The sequence below is a fragment of the Oncorhynchus masou genome, chromosome 23 (assembly GCF_036934945.1).
Source record: "Oncorhynchus masou masou isolate Uvic2021 chromosome 23, UVic_Omas_1.1, whole genome shotgun sequence".
Classification (NCBI taxonomy): Eukaryota; Metazoa; Chordata; class Actinopteri; order Salmoniformes; family Salmonidae; genus Oncorhynchus; species Oncorhynchus masou.
The window spans coordinates 39,080,061-39,099,366 of NC_088234.1; the positions used below are offsets into that span (position 1 = coordinate 39,080,061).

Sequence of the window (19,306 nt, forward strand, 5' to 3'; positions counted from 1 at the left end):
GAAATAGTCCTATAAATACTATAACTACAACATAAAACCTCTTACCTTGGAATATTGAAGTCTGATTGCTTTTCTGATTTTCGTGACCAAGTTACCTGATGCTAGGTGTACTTATTGTTTTGTCGAGCAATCGATAAACTTACATAAATGCTTGTATTGCTTTCACTGTCAAGCATAATTTCAAAATCTGAGACGACAGGTGGATTAACAAAAGGCTCCACTGTGTTTTCCTATATTGCACTTGTGATTTCATGAATATTAATATTTTCTAGTAACATTTTCTATTATGCTATTCAGCGTTGTTGATGACAATTCTCCCGGATCCGGGATGGTGGTTCTAAGAGGTTAAAGGAACCACCAGCTTTCATATGTTCTTATGTTCTGAGCAAGGAGCTTAAACGTTAGCTTTTTTTACATGGCACATATTGCACTTTTACTTTCTTCTCCAACACTTTGTTTTTGCATTATTTAAACCAAATTGAACATGTTTCATTATTTATTTGAGGCTAAATAGATTATTGATGTATTATATTAAGTTAAAATAAGTGTTCATTCAGTATTGTTGTAATTGTCATTATTACAAATAAATAAAAAATATTTTATTTATTTATTTATTATTTTTAAAATTATTATTTATTATTTTTATTTAAAATTGGCCGATTAATCGGTATCGTCTTTTTTTGGGTCCTCCAATAATCGGTATCCGCTTTGAAAAATCATAATCGGTCGACCTCTAGTTTTAACAGTGGCCAAGTAGGCTACTGTGGCTATTTGATCCTAATGTAGGCCTACCATCAAAAACAATGGGGAAAATGCATCCAATAACATTTTAACAACTGTTCTATCATTCAGCCAACAGTAGCAGCCAAATGTGTTGTGCTCAATGTAGGTCTACATTCCATGAGACTTTAAAAAAAAAAAAACATGTAGGGATTGACAACCTGTTTATCCACTTGTACTTCAGACAAGGTGACTGAAATGTGTTGTTTGATGCAAAAATTTAAAATTCATTATTACAGAGAATCAGACAAATTATGCTACCCACAGATCCATGTGGCATTGCTTCATTTGGTTGGTTATGGCACACCAGTCTGTGTAGAGTATGGGCCTGAGTCGTGCCCGTCAATGCAATAGAATCCAACTCCAATGCTCTCTGACTACAAGAAAATCTCTTGGATAGTTAGTTTTGTTTTGGTATGATGCATTGAAAATGACTAATATTGCGTTGATTCGACCACAATTCGCACAGTAGAGGAAAACGTTTATAGTGTTAACTAGAAAGTTGGGTGAAGTTCAATTTCGTGCTTCTCTAAGCGGGCTGATATTTCTTCTGCACAGCAGTTCCAGGGAGCTGCGCGCCCGTGCACAGCTTAGAGCAAGGGGGGCAAAGTACAGCCCACGGGACATATCCGGCCCTTTTTCCCTCCCCAATTTCGTGATATCCAATTCATAGTTACAGTCTTGTCCCATCGCGTCAACTCCCGTACGGACTCGGGAGAGGCTAAAGCTGAGAGCCGTGCGTCCTCTGAAACACGACCCAGCCAAGCCACACTGCTTCTTGACACAATGCCCGCTTAACCCGGAAGCCATCCGCACCAATGTGTCGGAGGAAACACTGTGCACCTGGCGAACGTGTCAGTGTGCATGCGCCCGGCCTGCGACAGAAGTCGCTAGAGCACGATGGGACAAGGAAATATCAGCTTTCCAAACCTGGACAACCCTGGGCCAATTGTGTGCCGCCTCATGGGTCTCCCAGTCACGGCCAGCTGTGACAGCCTGGAATCGAACCCGGTTCTGTAGTGACACCTCAAGCAGCGATGCAGTGCCTTTGACTGCGTGTGCCAGTCAGGAGGCCCCCGCAAATTGATTTTAACAATCAATTGGTCCCCCATAAAATGCATCCCTCCATTGAATTTCAAAATCATGAGGCCCTCGTGCCAAAACGTTTGCCCGCTCCTGGTTTAGAGGGAACATTACCCCCTACACAAAAGCATGCTGAGTGTGCACACAAGCTCCCGTTAGGCCTACAAAAATAAAAGCCTATAAAAACATATCTAGCTGATAGGATAAACAAGCTACATTCATTGCCAAATGGCGACAGTTATCACATTCTAAATGGACTGGTTGATTGAAGTAGGAAGATATGTGATCCAACAACGAGCTGCAGTTTTGGAATAATTGTGTCCCGTCCGTTTTCTGCAAAATGCTAGTGCCATTTAAAATTGATTAGGCAATGCTATAACCCTCTAAACATAGACAGGTTCCACACTGAAAATACACAAAATTGTACTTTCATCAGAATCATTAAGCCTAGGCCTACTCACCGAACAGATGCATTGGCCGTAATTACTGTGAAATTCTTAATACATTTTGAGAAAAAAAAAATGGGAAAAAAAATAAATTACAGTCTGTATATCAAAAAGACAGATTGTTTTGTAACCCTGAATCTTCTTTCAACTCGCTAAATTGAGCCCTGTTTCAAATTATCACTGAGAATAACTTCCTTGTTTTTTCATTTGGAAAAATATTATATTTTATTCTGTTATATTACATCATGTTTTTTTTAAACAATAAAAAAAGGTGTCTTGACTGATAAGGGATCAGGAAATAATTAACAAAACAAGGCTATAACATTGCATAGCCATTGGATTCTACAAACCAACGCCACTGCTGATATTACTGCATTTTTTGAAGATTATTGTTGAACAATATAGACAGTTGAGATTACGATTTCAATAAATTAATCTTAAATGGCACTTGATTTTTTATTGACTGAATAGATATATCTGTAATGGTTATGATAAATTAGGCATTGTCGCACACTGTTGGCATAGGCCTATAGATAAATGTTTGGGCCTTGCATTCTAAAAATAAATTTTCAAATGTACTCAGATTTCTTTTTTTTTATGTGAGTACTGGAACAGTCAAAAAATGTCAAATGCCCATCCCTACCAAACATGTGTATAAGTGGATTGTCTGTGTAAAGTCTTGATTGTTACCTGGTGGGGCCACCATGCGTTGCCACTTCTGGAAGAGGCAGGTCTTGAGACAGTCTCTGGGACTCAGACTGTAGGTCTTGTGTCTGGACATCAACTCCTGCATCGGCTCCAAGATCACACACAGCTAGATGAGAGAAAGAGGGTCAGAGAAACAGATTACCAATACTTCTTAAGTACCAGCATCTCTAACCACATTTACCATTCCACTGACTAAAGCACTGAACGAGACAACCAGTGGCAGCTGTTGGGAGGAGCTATAGGAGGACTGAATCATTGTAATTGCTGCAATGGAATTAATGGAACGGTATCAAACAAAATAAAACTTATGGAAACCCCATTTGACACGGTTCCATGAATTCCATTCCAGCCATTACAATGAGCCTGTCCTCCTATATCTCCTCCCACAGACTAGACATACCCTGAGGTAGTTGAGTGTGGAGTTGGACAGGCCACATCTTGTGATGTTTTTAGCCAGCTGATCCAGCATCTGAGGGTCCTGCACCTTGGAAGAGAGTGAAGAGAGAAGGGTGGAAAGAGAGCAGAGAAGAAACATGGGAAGGTGGTCAGTAACACTGGTTTGGAAATCAATTAATAAATCAATCCACCAAATCTGTGGGTGTGCGTCAGGGTTTCCGTTAGGAAAATGTGGCGGCGGAAATTTGAGATTTATACCGGACCATATGCATTGCGTAACCTGATTAGGGCGTCCACCCAGTGCTCAGAATGACAGAAATCACATAGATTATGGTCATTCATATTAACAGAACATGCAGGTTGAGGATCCAATGATGTGCAGTACTTCTTACTGAAATCTGATGCCTACTTTGAAGATGTTAGAATAACTGTCCACATTTACTGTGTGGCAACCCAGGGGCCAGCAGGGAGCTACAAAGGAAGGAGCAGGACCATGGTCAGCACCAGAGGGCTAGAGAGGCCAAGTTGAGTCAGCACCATGGACAGCTCTACAGGCACCAACTGGGGCTGGTGATCCAACACTAATACTACCCAGTCCAGGTGATGCAAACCAATTGGCACCTGGAATTGGTCCCACCTGTCCCTCGTTAACCCAAATGAGTATAAGTTGAGGCGCAATCACTCGGCCGCTTGAGCAGACAGGCAGAGGGTATGCCTAGACCTTAGAAGAACTGGAGAAGAGGACCCATTCCCAGGCAGCATGCCACCTGGTGCAAGTTGAGAACAAGTATTGAAACCCCGGACTCATCGCTCTCTTTTGTTGTTCATTACCACAGGCGGTCCGAGGAGCCGCCACGCCGAACACCGAGTGACCCACCCGTTACCTGAGACGCCTTTCAGTTATTTCTCCCCATTCCCCCCAAAATTTAGTAAGGAACAACTTTTGTTTGAGCACAGCAAAATGGTCTCCCACGGTCTTATTTTATTGTGAGTTCCACCTCTGACTCCCCTGGGCTACCATATTTTCTTCAGCCAACAAGACGAGTAACAGCAAAATCACTAGCCTACATGAATCTACTATCCCCCAATGGAAGTTAACCTATTCTATTGGTAGGTTAACAGACTGACCATTGTGGAAGGATAGACTAGCCTATGTAGCCTGATGCAACAGGTCAGAACGTTTAGCTTAAAATGTTGCTCAACTATTATTTCTTCACATTATTAGCGCAGCAATGTCCATTCCATAGTGGGGATAAGACCATTGTCAAAGCACACGTGAGCGGTTTCCTGTGACAGATGAAAATAACAGTTAGACATTTTGAAAGAGGAAATCTAATATGCAACAATTAGCATGGGTTGCTAATATGACAAGGATTGTGCCTTTAGGCGACTGGACAATGAAAGAAAGTTTATATAAAATAATTGCCTCCACGGATATGGTCTGATTTTGGGTAGGCCAGTTTGAAGCAAGATAAGACCTGTCTCAATACATAGTAAAATGTTTGTTGAAGCACCTTTGGAGGCGATTACAGCCTCGAGTCTTCTTGGGTAGGACGCTACAAGCTTGGCACACCTGTATTTGGGAAGTTTCTCCCATTCTTCTCTGCAGATCCTGTCAAACTCCGTCAAGTTGGATGTGGAGCGTTGCTTGCACAGCTATTTTCAAGTCTCTCCAGAGATGTTCGATCGGGTTCAAGTCCGGACCGCTCAAGGACTTGTCCTGAAGCCACTCCTGCGTTGTCCTGTTGGAAGGTGAACCGTCGCCCCAGTCGGAGCGCTTTGGAGCAGGTTTTCATTTAAGGATCTCTGTACTTTGCTGTTTATCTTCGCATCAATCCTGTTAAGTCTCCATCGACCTCATGGCTTGGTTTTTGCTCTGACATGCACTGTCAACTGTGGGACCTTATGTAGACAGGTGTGTGCCAAGTCATGTCCAATCAATTGAATTTACCACAGGTGGACTCCAAGTTGTAGAAACATGATCAAGGTTGATCAATGGAAACAGGAAGCACCTGAGCTCAATTTCATGTCTCAAAGCAAAGGGTCTGAATACTTACGTAAATAAGGTGTGTTTTTTTATTTTTAATACATTTGCAAAAATGTCTCATTGTGTGTAGATTGCTGAGGATATTTTTTAATTTAATGAATTTTAGAATCAGGCTGTAACTTAACAAAATGTGAACAAAGTCAAGGGGTCTGAATACTTTCCGAAGGCACTATGTTTTCAAAATGCATACTGCTTCCAGCTCAGTGTAAAGTGGTGTGACGCAACGATGAAGCCCAACTTCCGTTGCCTATGCTCTAGCGCTGCCTGACAGACATTCTGTTCAAAGGCTCTGTATGCTGAAACATAACGAATATACCATACACAAACAAAATTATGCAAATTAACCTATAGACCGATAAGCATGACCGATCGACTCGTATTTCCATCAATTATTTCACAATAGAATTTCTCTCTTCTCAGGGACAATTGGCCGGCGCCAATTTAACATGTATAGACCAACCGCCTGCTATTACTGGCTAACGGAAACCCTGGTGTGTGTGTGCGACTCACGTGCATGGCCAGTATGCTGCGAGGCAGGACTTCTCTGTGTTGTCTGATGCTAAAATGCCACGTCTTGATCCTCATCATGTCGTCAAACATGAACTCCAGGTACAGACGGCCCTCCACACACACCTAAAGGAGAGAGGTTAGAGGTCAAACACCTAGAGCAAGGTATGGTTTCTTATCATACAGTGCACAGAAAATAGGGGGAGAAAGACAACTACATGTTTGGATTTGTAAATGAAAGGTGGAGTTGTGGAATTGTAAGTGGGGAATGTAATGTGTATTTGCAAATGTTCAAATGTACCAGAAAGTGTATTTCGTACCTGTGTGAACATGGGCTTGCCGTTCTGTGTAACCATGGTGCACTGGTCACAGTCCAGAGACACAAAGTTTGTGTGGAAGGACTCTTTAGGGTGCTTCAATGTGTAGAACAGCTCAGTGGCGCCGCCTTCAAAGATACTCCGGAAGTACCGCGGGATCAATGTCCGGCCGATAGCTAGGAAGAGGATACATTTACTGTTTCAATAAAATTATTTGGTTTCAAATGCAGATTAACATGTTATGGTTAGAGGGTGAAATCTATGCAATCCCATAATAAACCATAGCCGCCCTGGAATTCAAAATATTTCGTACTGTATCGTTTAGGCCCGTCCTCCAGACAAAAGGTGATGGTGAGCATGGCATCATCCTCAAAGAACTCTGTGGTGAAGGCATCCCACCAGAGATTGTCACAGTCCTACAACACACAACAAAATCAGTCCAACAGTAGAGGGGAGAGAAGATATTCCCACCATCAGTGAATCTATCATTCAATAAATCAATCTCCCATCACAGACTAAGGGCACAGCCAAATCGCCATCATCGCCCACCTCTGTCCAGTTTTGTAGCCGTTTGTTGAGCTCAAATATCCTGTAGTCTGTCTGGTTGCCGTATGGTGTTGGTCTCCTGCAACAGGCCAGAGCAGGGTCAGTACAGATGGACTGGACTTTACAACTTTTTTCGAATTAAAACATTTGCTCTAACACTATTTTGAGGCCTGGGGTGGTCAAGGTTGATGCTGTGATCGTCAGTCGTTGTACTCACCCCATGCCAGGCTCTAGGTATGACGGGGGGTACATTGGTGTTGGCCTGCAGACGGAAAGACAGGAGAAAGTACAAATTAAAACAACCCAGTACTATATAGGTACTAATAGTAATGTACTAACAGTACGAGTTAAGTGGTAAATGCGTGCGTGTCCTACCCTACGTCCCTGTCCAGCATGGTGCCGGGGTGGAAGGGGGGGAAGGCACTGCCGTTAGGGCCGGGCTCCTTGGGGGAGTACAGCTTGAACGACTTAGACGAACAGCCTAGAGAGAGAGAGATTGAGCGATTTGTACAAACTGATTACAGCCTGATTACACAGACCGTGCGCACAAAAAAATCTACCAATGAATTTGCAGCCTCGCACCAACACGCTCCACCATTAAGCCAGCTACAGCCAACTCAATTACTTGCTTGTTTTTGCCCCTCCATGTGTGAAGGAGACTATTAGACAAATATGCATCTTTAATCTTATTTACTCTACCAGGTAGGTTGACTGATAATTCCTTTATAGCATATTTCAGAGTACAGAGTACAGATGAGAAAACAGGTTAAAAAAAGTTGACTACATTGTGGAAATTTTAACAATATTGTATTTTCTTGTGTGCAAATAAATACAAACCAATCATATGCCCTCAGCCATTGCCAAAAGCTATGCAATCTGGTTGACTGAAACTACTTAGACTTTTGTATCCTACTTTGTACATTAAATTAGGCAAATATAAAAGGCCAAATGTAGTCTACTTCAAAATACACACATGCTAGGTAAATAAGCCATTTCATGCTCAAATTGACCTTAATATGGAATTGCTCTAAATCTCTTTATAAACTGGGTAAATCAAGATGTAGCCTAGGTCTATTCATGATACAGATTAATGCATATTATTCAATACGAGTGTGTGAATGCATTGAGCTATCGAGCTTGTTTTGACTGATTTTGTGGGGCTCCAGATCCCTTCCATGTAGGACTTATTCTATTGTACATTTCCAGAAGCAGTCTTATATAAAATTGTGCGCTGTCTCTAAGAAGGCAATGTCATTTGTGAGGCAGAACATTGCGGTGGATTCTGGCTTTGTGGGTGGCTATGGAATATAGGGGAAACCAGGCAGGAGGGAAATGAAGTGAATGAGTTTATGGTGGCGAGATATTCACTTTGTCTTGAGTCAAGTTTTGGGTGAAAATCAGCTTTGAAATGTGCATATTTTTCATTATACTTGCATATTATCACAAAGAAAGTACTTGGTAGTGAATTTGTGTTGCTTCAGCTGTAAGCTAGCAAGTAAAGTTAGCCTTCAATTAAAGCTAGTTTCGTCTTGCGTTGTAAAAGTGTTCTAGCCTGTATGAACATTGTTTTGCCAACAGTAATTCTTACATGCCATGTTGCATTATTCAAGTGTTAATTTATGTGCAGCATGAGTCAGGAGCTAACACAGCCCAGACAGTACCAAACAGCTTTTTAAAATAAACATACAGAAGTTTCCGTATACCATATAACACTAAGCCCCTCTCTTGCATACAGCAGCCTAAAATCATGTGATCAGTCCTGTTGTGTGTGTGGTGTCCTGTCCTGCCCATCCCCCACCCCTCCCTCTAGCTTGCTGTGGTGTAACCCTTCTCCTGCCTAGATCTGTGCATACTGAAACACTCAGGCCTTCATTACAACGCTGCTGTAACTAAACACCCCATCTAAGGCTTACTGAATTTGAAGACAAAGAAACACTGCATTGAGCCTCAACCTGTATTCAATAACATCCCATCTCCATCTGTAGAAGTAAGGCTGGAATAAAAAAAATAGGCTACTCTCTGTGGCCTACTTCGTCAACAAAGGGGGGTGGGGGCGTAGAGAGAGATTAGAGAGGGGTTATGTGCACTGTCCTGAGCTGTCTGCCCTCCTTCCTCTCTAGTGCACAACTCAGCCAGCCCAGGTCATTATAAAAGGCATCCAAATGCTTCCCAGCCAAAACTGTTCAGAAGAGTTTGCATATATTATGGCATTTTGGGTTTGGCTGTTCGGCACACTTTTTTGAGGCAAGCTGAAGTCTATGCCCCTTCCTCTGTGATTGGTCAACAGTAGGGATTCTTCAATAAAGTATTGTTTTTAAACGAGAGACGACTCATTTTCAAATACCTTTTTCATTGAGAAATACGGCACCAAAATTCTCATTTACATGTGAAATTGCACGAAAAACATCTCCTCTGCAAAAACATCCAAATTAATAACAGATATCTTGAGTTATCATAGATTAATTCGGACTATTTTGAGGATCTGGCTACGGCTTCTCAATATGGACAAACAGTACTACTGCCTCTTTTTTCTCGTTTTTCAAGGGAAGGTCTTTTACGGGAGTATGCAAGTACACATGTTCGGCTAGCCGAGTTTAACTCGGCACCAGCCGAACTGAAGCATGCTGAGGCCTTAACACGGGAAAAATGATAGCTTCTACTACAACAACTCTAATATGCGCCCAAAAGCAGAATCCTGCATCTTACCAATAAAGCATTGTTTGGAGAACAACATTACCCATCTTATATAATCCCCCCCCCATAGCCCCTCCCAAAAAAGCACACAAATCCCCCTTGTTTCACTGCACCCCAGAGAGGCTGTCTATCCTCCCCTCTCCAGCCCTTCTCTACAGGGTTCACTGCAGTTCTATTGGAATGACCTTTGACCTGGCAGCAACCCCAAACCCTGGTACACCAGACATCCCCCTGTATACACTCAGCCTTTCTCTAGGCTAGCCAAGTACGTCATATTAAATTACTCATTAATCATCCTACAATCAATAAAAATACTTTTCATTGCACAGACTGGCTTTAAGCCTTCAACCTCTGCATATAGCCATGCCAACATGAGAATAGAATGGATAAGCAGTTGGTGGCATCCACTCACTCTACTCTGGGGTCAATCCTGTCTTTATGACAGATTTAGATGGATGACATCAGTCCAAGCTTCCAGAGATCTGGAGCAGAAACATAGAGTAACACTGGAGGAGCATCATGTCACTGTCTGAGAGATGTCATATATAGAGGAGTCACAAACAACCTCTCCTATATTCCCCAGATGACACACACTATCCAATGAAAGCGCCATTGACCTATCTTGGAGTGGGTGAAGTTGCCTCTACTACTAGAGAAACTGATCTACAGCCTGTTTTGAATTTTCCACTCAAAGAGATTTGGATGAACTTATACTCTATCTGTAGTCTGGGGGTTATGATTGATTAGAACGAGATTTGAATAACAAAACAACAATCGACATTTGACATTTGCTCAATTAAACACACCGAAAGACAGCATTGAGCCTAGTACAGATTACGTTAGTTAAACATCGAAGTGACAGAGCTGAGAAGCTAGCAGCCAACTACATGAAGTCTTCATTAAATTGTCTTATCTTGATGAATACTGACGCGTGAGATCAGTTGAACACAAGGTTTTACTGGATGCTGATAGCATGCTAGCTACAACAGCAAGATTGCCTGTGTTGACCACTGGCAGTGAAGTTAGCTAGCTGTGGCGTTAGCCATCTAACGTTAACTGTTAAGGAACTAAGTACGTTAGCTAGCTGCACGAGCCGCATTCGAAATTTCACGTTTGCATCCTAATAATCCATTCCTACTTAAAATTGCAACACGACTAGTACCTAGAGTTAATTGCGAACACTTCAAGCCACCATACCTGCACCGAATGGTTAAACGAAACGGGGGGGGGGGGGGGTTTCCAACACCACTGCTCGGTTAGCAGGCTAGCTTGAATGCTAGCTGTCCCAATTTGAAGCACCTTCAGGCTCAGCTTAAAAAAATAGCCGTTACTTCAGTGCTCCTCTGAAACAAAACGAAAAGCAAAACAAAAAAGTGGCAATAATTAGTATTTTCTCAGGTGCGTTATTTTTACTCCTCCAAGGTAGCGTTTTTTTTTTTAGCAACACAGTTGTTGAGAAGTGGTGAAGGAGCCAAACCCTTTGTTCCTAGCCAGCAGCGAACAATGCCCCCCCCGTCTCTGCACTTGCTCTTCTTCGATGAAGTTTAACAGCGGTTGGCAACTAATAAATATTGCATTACCGCCACCTACTAGACTGGAGTACAACTCCCTTATACTTTGTCTGAAAAAAACAAAGGAATAAACAAATACCCTACCATCGAACATTACGCTCAAAAAAAAAAAACTTTAAAAAATACCACCCAACTCCATTATATAAATCTATGTAGTCCTACCTCAGGCCAACAATCTGAAAGGATGGGACACTACCACTTACCAAACCCTGTACATCAGAGGAGTTATAGTCTCGCACACCCAAATACCACTGCAGCTACCTAACACCAGTCTCAACGTCAACAGTGAAGAGGCGACCCCATGATGCTGACCTTCTAGGCAGAGTTGCAAAGAAAATGCCATATCTCAGACAGGCCAATAAAAATAAAAGATTAAGATTGCCAAAAGGACACTGGACAGAGGAACTCTACCGAGAAGGCCTGCATCCCGGAGTCGCCTCTTCACTGTTGATGTTTGAGACTGGTGTTTTGTGGGTACTATTTAATGAAGCTGCCAGTTGAGGACTAGACGCTAATGAGGCGGCAGCGTTGGACAAGTAACCGAAAACTTGCAAGTTCGAATCCCTGAGCTGACAAGGTAAAAATCTGTCCATCTGCCCCTGAACAAGGCAGTTAACCCACTGTTCCTAGGCCGTCATTGAAAATAAGAATTTGTTCTTAACTGACTTGCCTAGTTAAATAAAAGGTCAAATTAAAAAATAATTTAAAAAAAATAATGTACTTGACCTCTTGCTCAGTTGTGCACCGGGGCCTCCCACTCCTCTTTCTATTCTGGTTAGAGACGGTTTGCGCTGTTCTGTGAAGAGAGTAGGACACAGCGTTGTACGAGATCTTCAGTTTCTTGGAAATTTCTCGCATGGAATAGCCTTCATTTCTCAGAACAAGTATAGACTGTTGAGTTTCAGAATAAAGTTATTTGTTTCTGGCCACTTTGAGCCTATTTATTTATTTTTATTTTACCTTTATTTAACTAGGCAAGTCAGTAAAGAACAAATTCTTAATTTCAATGACGGCCTAGGAACAGTGGGTTAACTGCCTAGTTCAGGGGCAGAATGACAGATTTGTACCTTGTCAGCTCGGGGATTTGAACTTGCAACCTTTCGGTTACTAGTTCAACGCTCTAACCAGCAACCCACAAATGCTGATGCTCCAGATTTTTATTTTATTTCACCTTTATTTAACCAGGTAGGCTAGTTGAGAACAAGTTCTCATTTGCAACTGCGACCTGGCCAAGATAAAGCATAGCAGTGTGAACAGACAACAACAGAGTTACACATGGAGTAAACAATAAACAAGTCAATAACATAATTTTTTCCTACTATCTATATACATTGTGTGCAAAAGGCATGAGGAGGTAGGTAATAAATAGGCCATAGGAGTGAATAATTACAATTTAGCAGATTAACACTGGAGTGATAAATAATCAGATGAACATGTGCAGATAGAGATACTGGTGTGCAAAAGAGCAGAAAAGTAAATAAAATAAAAACAGTATGGGGATGAGGTAGGTAAATTGGGTGGGCTATATACCGATGGACTATGTACAGCTGCAGCGATCGGTTAGCTGCTCAGATAGCAGATGTTTAAAGTTGGTGAGGGAGATAAAAGTCTCAAACTTCAGAGATTTTTGCAATTCGTTCCAGTCGCAGGCAGTTGAGAACTGGAAGGAAAGGCGGCCAAATGAGGTTTTGGCTTTAGGGATGATCAGTGAGATACCCTAGTAAAACTGACTATCTGTAAGTTTTGCGGCGTGAGTGAAGGAGGCTTTGTTTCGAAATAGAAAGCCGACTCTAGATTTGATTTTGGATTGGAGATGTTTGATATGAGTCTGGAAGGAGAGTTTACAGTCTAGCCAGACACCTAGGTACTTATAGATGTCCACATATTCTAGGTCGGAACCATCCAGGGTGGTGATGCTAGTCGGGCGGGCGGGTGCAGGCAGCGAACGGTTGAAAAGCATGCATTTGGTTTTACTAGCGTTTAAGAGCAGTTGGAGGCCACGGAAGGAGTGTATATGGCATTGAAGCTTGTTTGGAGGTTAAATAGCACAGTGTCCAAGGAAGGGCCAGAAGTATATAGAATGGTGTCGTCTGCGTAGAGGTGGATCAGGGAATCGCCCGCAGCAAGAGAAACATCATTGATATATACAGAGAAAAGAGTCGGCCCGAGAATTGAACCCTGTGGTACCCCCATAGAGACTGCCAGAGGACCGGACAACATGCCCTCCCATTTGACACACTGAACTCTGTCTGCAAAGTAGTTGGTGAACCAGGCAAGGCAGTCATTTGAAAAACCGAGGCAACTGAGTCTGCCCATAAGAATATGGTGATTGACAGAGTCGAAAGCCTTGGCTAGGTCGATGAAGACGGCTGCACAGTACTGTCTTTTATCGATGGCGGTTATGATATCGTTTAGTACCTTGAGCGTGGCTGAGGTGCACCCGTGACCGGCTCGGAAACCGGATTACACAGTGGAGAAGGTGCGGTGGGATTCGAGATGGTCAGTGACCTGTTTGTTGACTTGGCTTTCGAAGAACTTAGATAGGCAGGGCAGGATGGATATAGGTATATAACAGTTTGGGTCCAGGGTGTCTCCCCCTTTGAAGAGGGGGATGACCGCGGCAGCTTTCCAATCCTTGGGGATCTCAGATGATATGAAGGAGAAGTTGAACAGGCTGGTAATAGGGGTTGCGACAATGGCTGCGGACAGTTTCAGAAATAGATGGTCCAGATTGTCAAGCCCAGCTGATTTGTATGGGTCCAGGTTTTGCAGCGCTTTCAGAACAACTGCTATCTGGATTTGGGTAAAGGAGAAAATGGGGAGGCGTGGGTGAGTCGCTGCGAGGGGGACGGAGCTTGTTCAAGTTTTCGATTATCACGGATTTATCGGTGGTGACCGTGTTACCTAGCCTCAGTGCAGTGGGCAGCTGGGAGGAGGTGCTCTTGTTCTCCATGGACTTTACAGTGTCCCAGAACTTTTGGGAGTTAGAGCTACAGGATGCAAATTTCTGCTTGAAAAAGCTGGCCTTTGCTTTCCTGACTGACTGCGTGTATTGGTTCCTGACTTCCCTGAACAGTTGCATATTGCGGGGACTATTCGATGCTATTGCAAGTAGTCTAAAGAAAGGCCCATTTTATTGCTTCTTTAATCTGAACAACAGTTTTCAGCTGTGCTAACATAATGGAAAAAGGGTTTTCTAATGATCAATTAGCCTTTTAAAATGATGAACTTGGATTAGCTAACACAACGTGCCATTGGAACACAGGAGTGATGGTTGCTGATAAATGGGCCTCTATACACCTATGTAGATATTTTGTTTTATGGAATAAGCCGTTTCCAGCTACAATAGTATATATCCCATTTAACGCTTTTTAGCAACAATTACTTTTACATATGGGTGGCCCCAGCAGGAATCGAACCCACGACGCTTGGCGTTGCAAGCACCATGCTCTACCGACTGAGCCACACAGGACCATAGTACCAATAGTAATTTACAACATTAACAATGTCGACACTGTATTTCTGATCAATTTGAAGTTATTTTAAAATGGACAAAAAAAATGAGCTTTTCTTTCAAAAACAAGGACATTTATAAGTGACCCCAAACTTCTGAACTGTAGTGTATATCCTAACATCACTTTGTTGGGAAAAGACTCAACATTAAAGAGGACGACTCTTCTGTTTCACCACTCACGCCACCGTGTCTGCTTCACACCGAACGATGAGCATCACAAACAACGGGAATCTTCCCCTTCAGTTGGTCAACTTTTACCCCAGTAATCACTCCTTTCAATGGCACCCTTTTCTTGAAGGCAAAACAATTCACAATTCTCTCCCCCATTCGTAGAAAGCGGAGCGCCTTCTCCCTTTGACCAGCAGAAACACAAACAATAATCACAAGACCACTTCTGGTTACCCTCACCAATTCCACAGCACCCAAATCTGATTTCACCCACCACCCTGAAACCAGAAATGGGTCAGCCAAAAGGCAGGGGTCCACTTTTTCCAACAACAAAAAAACGGTCACAGACTCATCTTTATCCTGACCCTCGGTGCGAGCCTCGGGCTCCAAGAACTTCCCCACACCTATCACTTCTGACACTTCAACCTCATTCACTTCCATTTCTCCTCCTGTCTTCAGCTCACTCTGCTTACACCTTCTACCATTCTTCTTTAACAAACCATCTCCCCTTTTCCCGCCATTTATAACCGACTCGAGCTCACCCGCTTCCTCCCTCTCGCTATGACCTCCTCTGCCTCTTTTTCACCTCCATTCCTCCTCTGTATTCCAAGTATACATCGCCTTATGATATCGCACTTCTCCTGACATTCATCTTGTTCTTGCCTTCTCAAGGGACACCATTTAACCGGCGGTCACAGTCTCCGTACAATCAGCACGAACCCCTCGGGATGTAGCGCTCAACAGTGCATCCCACTTAATAAAGCAGCTGCAATGCTTTTCCAATTCAAACACGCACGCTCTTCCAACCACCATCCACTGTCTCACTTCCTTCTCTCTGTACAGTCAGCTTCCCCCTTCTCGCTGTTTTGTCTTCTTTAAATTTGTATTAGCGGAGCAAAACCAAATGAAAGGCGCATAGACCGCCACCTACTGTACTGGAATGTGAACCTGTGTTTCCACCTGCTGTTCTGGAGTATGAATTCATTACACTTTGTGACTCAAAAAGGATGGGGGGGGGAAAGACAAATTGGCTTTCCAACTAACCTTACAATTCCAATGGAGTTTTCCCATCTCCTCAAAACTATCTCTGACAGTAATTCATTTAGTGTGGACGGAATTGCTGGTGGCGGTTGTTGGGATGTGGGTTGATCGGAGCTCTGGTATCAATAGTTGATAAACAAACAATCAAACTTTACTCAGTGTGGCAGCGGTTCGGCACGGGTGTGCTGGGACTGGGTCAGATATGGTAGGAGATAGTGATGGAGAAGAGAAGCAAGTACGGAGCATAGCGGTAGAAATAAAGGGGGGAGTAGAAAATAAAAAATAAAAGGGGAGAGAAAGAGAGTAGGGGTTTGAAGGGAAGTGAGAGGTTTACGGAGGCAGAGAGATGGCAGAAAACTACATTTGAGGAGAGTAACATGGTGTCCAATGCTAGTAGAAGTTCAGAGGTAGAGAGTGCTGAAGAAGTGCGAGATATGTTGCGAGGGGAGCGTGGAGGTGAGGAGGAGCATAAAGTGATTCCGAAGTTTAGGGAGGAAGGGGGAGTTGGGGCGATGAGTCCAATAAGGTTGACGGCTGTGATCAAAGAGTTGATTGGGGGAAGTTGTCAATGCTAAAGTCTTAAGAGATGGGAGCTTGTTGGTGTTCTGTAAGGACATGGCACAGAGGGAAAAAAGGGAAATGTAAGGAGATGTCGAGCAACTGAACTGATCAAGCAGGGAAGTGTCTTAAAAGGGTGATAACAGGAGTGCCTGCGAGTGTTAGCATTAAAGAGGTAAGCGACAACTTGAGGAGGTATTCCTTTGAATGTTCAAAGATTGCAAGCAACAAGGTGTGGAGTTAAGGTAGATATCGTGTCTATTCTGTTACACTTCAAGGACAGGGTACAGCCAAATACAGTAACCATAGGATATATAGGAGTTATTATGTGAGGGTGTATGAACCGAAGCCTTTGAATTGTTATAACTGCCAGAGATTTGGGCATGTGGCAATAGCCTCTAGAGAAAAAAGGGGTGTGCCAGATAAGGAGGGGAGTATTAAAAGTGTAATGATGGTGTACAACCAAAGTGCTGCAGCTGTGTGTGGGGGGGGGGGTTCATAGTGTGGCATATGGTGGGTGTGTGGCAATGAAGCAGGCAGTGGAGGTGCAACAAGTGAGAGTGGAGAGAAGAGAGTTATATGCAGTGAGGCAGGTCCAGGTCGAAGGAGATACAGGTTCAATAGAGAGATGGGTTTGGAAAAGGAAAGGGGGATACCTAGTCAGTTGTTCAACTGAATGCATTTAGCTGAAATGTGTCTTCCGCATTTAACCCAACCCCTCTGAATCAGAGGTGCGGTGGGCGTGAACATATAGACCGGGGATTACAGGGCAGGCGGGTGGGTGATATGGCATACATAGACAAGAGAACGCTGGTGGCATTCATAGCAGGATCTATCGATATAACTGCCAAAGTAGAGGTCTTACAACAGGGAGGATTCAGCTAATAGTGAAAGCGGCTGGGAGACGTCTGAGTACGACAGGGTTGACATGGGAAGAGGTTTGAGATGCCCTCAATCATCTGAGGGGGGAATCATGTATTACTGGATCTTAGTTATGGTGGTCGTACTACAATGGAATGCTCGAAGCCTGTTGGCTAGTGGGCAGGAGTTCAAGCAGTTCATTGTGGATATGCCAGCTAAGCCTGATGTGATTTGTGTGCAGGAAACATGGCTCAAACCAACTGTGGAGTTTATCACAGAGGGATATGTAGTGGTTCGTGTGGACAGAGACATGGGGGGAGGAGGGGATGAGCCACCTTCATAAAGCAAGGCCTCCTTTACAGGATGCTAGGCGAAGGTATTGAACTGGAATATGTGGTGGTGGAGGTGTGGTTGAGAGGAGGGGTGCTAGTGGTAGTGAACTACTTTATCTTTATCAGATATTGGACCTGGAAGTGCTGGAGAGGGTGGAGGGCCATGACATAAGTAATGTAGTGTGGTGTGTGATTTTAATGGTTATGACATGCTCTGGGAGAGAGGGGGGGGGCAAGCAAGTTAAAATCGTAAAGAAGTGAAAGATCTGATGTGCCTGAATGATGGCTGTGGGACCAGGATTGATGTAGCCATAGAGAAAGAGTCTGCCTTGGACCTCACTCTGGTGTCTAGAGCAATGGCAGGAATCTGTGAGGTATGGGAGGAGTCCACTGTAGGGGGTGATCATTACCCCATAGTATGCACAGTAGGACCGGAGGGAAGAGGAGGTGTCTGTGGATGGAGTAGGCAGGTGGGTGTTTTGAAGGGTAAAGTGGGATCAGTTTCAGGAGCCGAGGGAGCGGGTGATGGCTCAAGTGGATAAGAGAGGGGATGTGGATCGTATGAATAACTGGGTGAGAACAGCTCGAGTTGCGGCAGCTGCTGAGGCAATACCGATGAGTTCAGGGAGGAGGAGGAGGAGGAAAGCAGTCCCATGGTTGGAGGAGTGAGGGACAATGGTGAGTAGTAGGAACAGGGCATTTAGAGTACTGACCAGGATGCATAACTTCCAACATCTGATTCAGTATAAGCAGGCCCAGGCGAGGAGAACTATCCGTCAGGCAAAGAGGTCACGTTGGCGACGGGTTCTGTGATACAATTGGAAGGGCGACACCCGTGGGAGATGTGTGGGGGATGATTAAGAGGATGAGAGGGGTCAGAAGAGAGTGGGATTATCCAGTGTTGAGGAGTGGGAAGGATGTGGCAGTAACAGATGAGGAGAAGGCAGAGAAGATTGCCAAATCGTTTGTCGAGGTGCATAAACTCTGAATATTTGTCAGAGGAGGGTCAGAGGGAGAGGCACCTGGATGGGAGGACGTAAATGCTGCTTTGAATGCACCATTTACCATGGCAGAGATGAAAAGGGCAATAAGTAAGTCTTGGTTAACTTCACCTGGGAAAGCTGAGGTGTGCTATGTTATCACATCTTAGTGATGAGGCACTGGATAATGTATTGGATAATGTATTGGTTTTGTACAACAGAGTGTGGGAGGAGTGGAAACTACCAGGAAGCTGGAAGGAGGCCGTCGTGGTACCAATCCGGAAGCCCGGGAAGGACCCAACGAGGCCAACAAGCTATCGGCCAATAGCTTTAACATCACATGTATGTAAGATTATGGAACACATGATTATGTAGAGGCTAACTTACTTCCTGGAGAGCAGGGGGCTAGTATTGACACATCAGAGTGGGTTCAGGAAGGGAAGGGGAACTATGGAACCAGTGCTCTGCTTAGAAGCAGAGGACAGGAAAACTCAGGTGAACAAGGAGACTGTTGTAGCTGTTCCGGTGAGGGTTGGGAAGTATATACCAGGCAGCTACCTGGTGGATAACGGTACACCGCAGGGGAGCGTGATTAGTCCTCTGTTGTTCTCAATCATGATCAATAATGTTTACTCTCAAGTACAGATGGATATTGGAAGGTAGCTATTTGCAGATCATGTATGAGGATTGAGGATCATGTATGTTGCATTGATCTGATCTGTAATAGACTATGGCAGTATAGTGTATGGTTCGAAGG

At 43.6% G+C, this 19,306-nt stretch overlaps 1 protein-coding gene across 12 annotated transcripts in view; it reads right to left on the minus strand.

Moving 5' to 3' along the window:
- Window positions 1-19,306, minus strand: part of LOC135510805 (LIM domain-binding protein 1-like) — a 47,647-nt gene that overhangs the window by 8,923 nt on the left and 19,418 nt on the right. For 9 of the 12 annotated variants that reach the window (XM_064932040.1, XM_064932038.1, XM_064932043.1 and 6 more), the window contains 8 exons: window positions 7,206-7,311; window positions 7,048-7,092; window positions 6,834-6,909; window positions 6,598-6,700; window positions 6,288-6,460; window positions 5,971-6,093; window positions 3,418-3,501; window positions 3,000-3,123 (listed from right to left, as the gene is read on the minus strand). In XM_064932040.1, the coding sequence (XP_064788112.1) occupies window positions 3,000-3,123; window positions 3,418-3,501; window positions 5,971-6,093; window positions 6,288-6,460; window positions 6,598-6,700; window positions 6,834-6,909; window positions 7,048-7,092; window positions 7,206-7,311 (834 nt within the window). Of the gene's footprint in view, window positions 1-2,999; window positions 3,124-3,417; window positions 3,502-5,970; window positions 6,094-6,287; window positions 6,461-6,597; window positions 6,701-6,833; window positions 6,910-7,047; window positions 7,093-7,205; window positions 7,312-10,721; window positions 11,061-19,306 lie in introns of those variants that run through there. The other 3 variants (XM_064932044.1, XM_064932042.1, XM_064932045.1) reach the window with 2 other exon arrangements.